This window comes from Babylonia areolata, chromosome 30 (genome assembly GCF_041734735.1).
Source record: "Babylonia areolata isolate BAREFJ2019XMU chromosome 30, ASM4173473v1, whole genome shotgun sequence".
NCBI classification, from domain to species: Eukaryota; Metazoa; Mollusca; class Gastropoda; order Neogastropoda; family Buccinidae; genus Babylonia; species Babylonia areolata.
In genome coordinates this window covers 22810788-22817221 of record NC_134905.1, presented here as the reverse complement: position 1 = coordinate 22817221, position 6434 = coordinate 22810788, and the positions used below count along the sequence as shown (strand labels likewise).

At 44.4% G+C, this 6434-nt stretch overlaps 1 protein-coding gene across 1 annotated transcript in view; it reads left to right on the top strand.

The window, feature by feature from the left end:
• Positions 1 to 5795, top strand: part of LOC143275535 (cytochrome P450 3A24-like) — a 46160-nt gene extending 40365 nt beyond the window's left edge. The window contains exons 12-15 of the mRNA XM_076579719.1: positions 1642 to 1730; positions 2971 to 3108; positions 3713 to 3866; positions 4745 to 5795. Coding sequence (XP_076435834.1) covers positions 1642 to 1730; positions 2971 to 3108; positions 3713 to 3866; positions 4745 to 4822 — 459 coding nt within the window. The 3' untranslated portion in view covers positions 4823 to 5795. The remainder of the gene's footprint in view (positions 1 to 1641; positions 1731 to 2970; positions 3109 to 3712; positions 3867 to 4744) is intronic.
• Positions 5796 to 6434: the final 639 nt, after the last annotated feature.

Sequence of the window (6434 nt, the reverse complement as noted above, 5' to 3'; positions counted from 1 at the left end):
TGGTGGTGTGTGGTGTGGTGTGGTGGTGGTGGTGTGTGGTGTGGTGGTGGTGGTGTGTGGTGTGGTGGTGGTGGTGTGTGGTGTGGTGTGGGGGTTTGGTGGTGTGTTGGTGTGTTGTGAGGTGGTGGTGGTGGTGGTGTGTGGTGTGGTGGTGGTGGTGGTGGTGTGTGGTGTGTGGGTTTGGTGGTGTGTGGTGTGGTGGTGGTGGTGGTGGTGTTGTGGTGGTGGTGGTGGTGGTGGTGGTGAGTGTGTGGTGTGGTGTGGTGGTGGTGGTGGTGGTGTGTGGTGTGGTGGTGGTGTGTGGTGTGGGGGTTTGGTGGTGTGTGGTGTGGTGGTGTGTGGTGTGGTGGTGGTGGTGGTGTGTGGTGTGGTGGTGGTGGTGGTGGTGGTGGTGTGTGGTGTGGTGGTGGTGGTGGTGGTGGTTGGTGTGGTGGTGGTGGCGGTGGTGGTGGTGTGTGGTGTGGTGGTGGTGGTGGTGGTGGTGGTGGTGGTGTGTGGTGTGGTGGTGGTGGTGGTGGTGGTTGGTGTGGTGGTGGTGGCGGTGGTGGTGGTGTGTGGTGTGGTGTGGTGGTGGTGGTGTGTGGTGTGGTGGTGGTGGTGGTGGTGGTTGGTGTGGTGGTGGTGGTGGTGGTGGTGGTGTGTGGTGTGGTGGTGGTGGTGTGTGGTGTGGTGGTGGTGGTGGTGTGTGGTGTGGTGGTGGTGGTGGTGGTGGTGTGGTGTGGGGGTTTGGTGGTGTGGTGGTGGTGGTGGTGGTGTGTGGTGTGGTGGTGTGTGGTGTGGTGGTGGTGGTGGTGGTGGTGTGGTGTGGGGGTTTGGTGGTGTGTGGTGAGGTGGTGGTGGTGGTGTGTGGTGTGGTGGTGGTGGTGGTGTGTGGTGTGGTGGTGGTGGTGGTGGTCGTGGTGGTTGGGGCGTTAGAGAAGGATTTATTATTTTATTTATTTTTTTTTTTTTTTTATTTTTTTTTTTTGGTAATCCTTTGGAAACAAACACGATTTATCTGTCTGTCGTACTCGAAGGGACAATTATTTGTCATCACCGTTGTCATTGTCGTCACCATCATCATCGTCGTCGTCGTCGTCATCGTCGTCGTCGTCGTCGTCGTCATCACCATCAGCTTCGTCGTCGTCATAGTCGATGTCGTCATCATCGTTGTCTCGACGGCATCCGCCATCATTGTCGTCATGACCACCATCGCCACCGCCACCATTATCATCATCATCATTACGAGCATCGTTATCGTTGCAATTATCATAACCATTGGTGTGTGTGTGTGGGGGGGGGGGGGAGGGGGGGGGGGGAGGGGGGGGGGGGGTGAGAAAGAGATACTAAAAAGTGGGATCTGTGTAGTAAATATTTGTCATTTATTATGATTATTTGCTTATATATATATATATATATATATATATATATATATATGTGTGTGTGTGTGTGTGTTTGTGTGTGTGTGTGTGTGTGAGTGTGAGTGTGTGTGTGTGTGCGTATGTGTGTGTGTGAGTGCGTGTGTGAGTGCGTGTGTGTGTGTGTGTGTGTGTGTGTGTGTGTGTGTGTGTATCATGTTGTCTTATTAACTCATTTTACTGTAGATATTCCATTTACCCGTGTGTCTGTTTTCTTTTTTTTTTCTTTTTTTTTTTTCTCAAGGAGGACGTGACGCTAGAACATCTCCAGAAAATGAAGTATCTGAACTGTGTCGTCTTGGAGACGCTCAGAATGTACCCCGTGATACCAAAGTAGGTGATCCTTCTTCGTCTGACTTCTTTTTTTCTTGGTCGTCAAGATTCAATAGTTAACTTAAAACTCATTCCATTCATTTCAAACTGTTCTTTATTAAAGTTAGCTAGTACTATATACTATAGTCCAGTTGGTTGTTTATAATGTAGGTCCCCACATGAACCTCTTTTCAAATAATAATGTACGGAAGTAGTGCATACAATATTTGATTATATGATATATTTTGGGGGGGGGACCTAATCCCGCTTTCCCCGTCCCGCCTCTCTCTCACACACACCCTTCCAATATTATGTTTTTTTCTTTCTCCAATCACTGACACTCACTCTCTCCATTTTACATTTTGTACTCTATCTGTTCCACATTCTCTCTCTCTCTCTCTCTCTCTCTCTCTCTCTCTCTTTTCCTTTCTTAGTCTCCTCCCCCTTGCCCCCCCTCCACCTCAACCGGCCCCCTTTTCATTCGAATATACGGAGATGTCGATATCTAATTAATAATAACAATCATCATTATGATAGAAATGACAATAATCCAAATAATAATAATAATAATATCGTTTATTTTCAGTCTAATATCATCATTTTACATGAACAGACTATAAATAAATAAACGAACAATCATTCCACTACAAGTATGAGTTAACTCTCTCCATACGAACGGCGAAAGAGACGACGTTAACAGCGTTTCACCCCAGTTACCACCATCAAAATATTGCAAGCGGAAGGCTCTTATACTGAAGAGGTGAATGTTGACAAAGAATACCACAATTCTGACGACAGAAGCTAAAGGTTGGGTCATTGAGACACCCACTGGACATCCGAGGGGTCTGTGTAGAGGAGAAGAGAGGGCTGGCCGTACTCAGTGAGTTAACCCATACCATTATTACTTCCCCCGTGGACTAGGTACGAGTATTCTCCTTCCAACACGCTATTCTAATTTCGTTCATTCTTGTTTGGTACAGTAGGCATTCTAAAACTGAACCGTTCACGGATTCCGGAAGCATGAAAACAAGGTAATGTTTTGACCGATTAATTAACTCACTCAGTACGGCCAGTCCTCTCTTCTCCTCTACACAGACCCCTCGGATGTCCAGTGCTTAGAGCTTGGTGTCCGACCGATGATATCCGCTATATAAGTATCTTTGTGTTTGTAAAGCGCTCAGAGCTTGGTGTCCGAGCGAGGATAGCCGCTATATAAGTATCCATATCAATCAATCAATCAGTCACCCAAATCCCTCCCCAGTGTCATCCGCCAAGCCTCAGAGCCCATGAACATCAAGGGATACAGCATCCCCCAGGGTGTCGGAGTTGTCCTGGCTTTGTACTCGGCCACCCATGACCCTGGCATCTACCCTGACCCTTACACCTTTAACCCCGACAGGTGAGGGGCGCTTTGACGCTTTGACATTGGTTTTTTTTTATTGACATTAACTGCGGGAAAAAAAAAAAAGTTTTCACGTCAAGGGGGTGCCACGATTTGTTTTTCCTTCTTTTTGTTGTTGTTGTTGGTGGTGTTTTTTTTTTGCTTTGTTTTTTTTTTTTCTTAATCCCGCTTCCCCCGTCCCGCCTCTCACACACACCCTTCCAATATTATGTTTTTTTCTTTTCTCACCCTCTCCATTTTACATTTTGTACTCTATCTTTTCCACATTCTGTTCTCTGTCTGTCTGTCTGTCTCTCTCCCTTTCTTAGTCCCCTCCCCCTTGCACTCCCTTCCCCCCACCTCAACCGCACCCCTTTTCATTCGAATATACAGAAATGTCGATTTCTAATTAATACTAGCAATCATCATTATGATAGGAATGATAATAGTCCAAATAATAATAACAATATCATTTATTTTCAGTCTAATATCATCATCTTAAATGAACAGACTATAAATAAATAAACGAACGTTGTTGTTGTAAGTCTTCCGGATTAAGCTGTATTTCCGGATCATCAACAGTTTATTTCTTTGAGGATCCAAATTCAGAATGTGTGCTCAGGTTCGCGGACGGCAAAGACAACCTGATGACGTCACTTCCGTTCGGCGTGGGTCCCCGGAAGTGTCTGGGGATGAGACTGGCCATGCAGGAAATCAAAACTGCCCTGGTCCACGTCTGCAGGGGGGTTCGCTTCTTGCCCTGTCACCGCACTCCGGTAGGGATTATTTTGGTCCTTAGTTTTTCCATATTCTCTGTCTCTCTGTCTCTGTCTTCTCTATATATTTCTCTCTCACCTCTCTCTTTTTTTTCTCTCTCTACTCTCTCTCTCTCTCTCTCTCTCTCTCTCTCTCTCTTCCTTTACTGTCTATACTCTGTTAACTCTCTCTCTCTCTCTCTCGTCTCTCTCTCTTCCCTCTTTTTCTCTCTTTCCCATTCGCTCTATTTGCTCTTTTGTCTGTCTCTGTCTCTTTCTCTTTCCAACTCTTCTCTCTCTCTCTCTCTCCCTCTCTCTCTCTCCATCTCTCACTATCTTTATCTCTATTACCTCTCTCTTTCTTTTTTTCTTTTACTCTCTCTACTCTCTTACCTCTCTCTCCCTCTCTTTCTCTCCCTCTTCCCCCCCTCTCTCTCTCTCTCTCTCTCTCTCTCTCTCTCTCACCCCTCTCTTTCGTTTTTCTCATTTACTCTATTCTTCTATGTTTTTATCTCTCTGTCTTTCTCTCCTCTCTCTCTTTCCTCTGTTTCTCTCTTTCCCTCTCGTTCTATTTGCTCTTCTGTCTGTCTGTCTCTCTCTTTCCACCTCTTTTCTCTCTCTCTCTTTCTCTCCCTCTCTCCCCCTCCCTCCCCCCCCTCTCTCTCTCTCTCTCTCTCTCTCTCTCTCTATATATATATATATATATATATATATCTCACCCCTCTCTTTCTTTTTTCTCGTTTACTCTCTCTATTCTCTTACCTCTCTCTCACTCTCTCTCTCTGTACACACACACACACACACACACACACACACACACACACACACACACACACACACACACATGGACGCCCATCTTTGCCCCCAAGTCAATCCTAACAACGGAGCATTTCTCACAGAAAACTCTGCAGTTTGACGCCAACGCATTGCTCTGTCCGAGACAGCCCATCTTCGTCCGAGCTGAGATTCGAACCTGAGCCTATAGCTTGGGCGTTACACTCACGTCAGCAGTCATCCATCCCACTGGACCCAAAGCTCTGTCAGTTAGTCTGTATGTCAGTCAGTCAGTCAATGGTTAGCATCAGTCAGTCAGTAAGCTTGCATTGTATTGCATTGTATTGTATTGTATTGTATTGTTTTTTTTTATTGTTTTTTGTCACAACAGATTTCTCTGTGAAATTCGGGCTGCTCTCCCCAGGGAGAACGCGTCGCTACATTGAGAGCGCCATCCCCCCCCTTTTTTTTCCTTCTTCTCGCATTTTTTTTTCCGGCGTGCCGTTTTATTTGTTTTTTCCTTTCAAAGTGGACTTTTCTACAGATTTTTTGCCAGGGACAGTCCTTTTGTTGCCGTGCGTTCTTTTACGTGCGCTGAGTGCATGCTAGCACACGGGACCTCGGTTTATCGTCTCATCCGAATGACTAGCGTCCAGACCACCACTCAAGGTCTCTTGGAGGGGGAGAAAATACTGGCGACTGTGCCGAGATGCGCTCATTCTCTCGCTTACTAGGTGGAAGCGTTACCTCTAGGACATCACTCCACATAGTTAACTCTTTCCATACGAACGGCGAAAAAGACGACGTTAACAGCGTTTCACCCCAATTACCATCATCAAAATATTGCAAGCGGAAGGCTCTTATACTGAAGAGGTGAATGTTGACAAAGAATACCACAATTCTGACGACGGAAGCTAAAGGTTGGGTCATTCAGACACCCACTGGACATCTGAGGGGTCTGTGCAGAGGAGAAGAGAGGACTGGCCGTACTGAGTGAGTTAACCTGCATGTCAGTCAGTCAGTCAGTCAGTCAGCCAGTCAGTCATTAGTTAACCTGTACGTCAGTCAGGATGTTTGCTAATCTGTTTGTTAATCAGTTAGTTATTAATTTGTCAGTAAACTGTTTTGTCAGTTTAGTCATCTAGAGCAATAGTAATGGATTAAAAAAAAAAAAAATATATATATATATATATAGATAGATAGATAGATAGATATAGATATCTGTTTTCCTTCTCTCTGGATCTGATGATCAATGGACACTTTAAGGACGTTTTGTTTTGTTGTTCATTCATTCATTCATTCATTCTCTTAATTATTACGTTATTTGTTTATTCATTTATAATGAAACTCGGGAGATTCAGACTTTTATCATGAGTGCATCACCTATTGTGAGTGTAGTCTGTGGCCATGCTGCCGGATAGCAGCGAAAATTCATATTTATTTTTCAGTTTCACAAAATATGTGTGTGTGTGTGTGTGTGTGTGTGTTTATATATATTTTTTAAAATTATTATTATTGTTCTTATTATAATACCTTTCACCACACAAGAAAAAAGTAAGCGCCAGCTTACTGAAATTAAGGAGTTTGATAGAATGACAAATGAATTCAGCTTCAAAGCTTATTATTATTATTATATTGTTGTTGTTGTTATCAACATTATCATCATCAGTTGGATGCTTATTATTATTATTATTATTATTATCATTATCTCTTTTTCTTCTTCTTCTTCGCTACAAAGCCTATTTCAATGACGCATAACTTCAAAGCACTCTACACACGACAATGTGGAAATGAAGAGATGTATGAATAAAAACC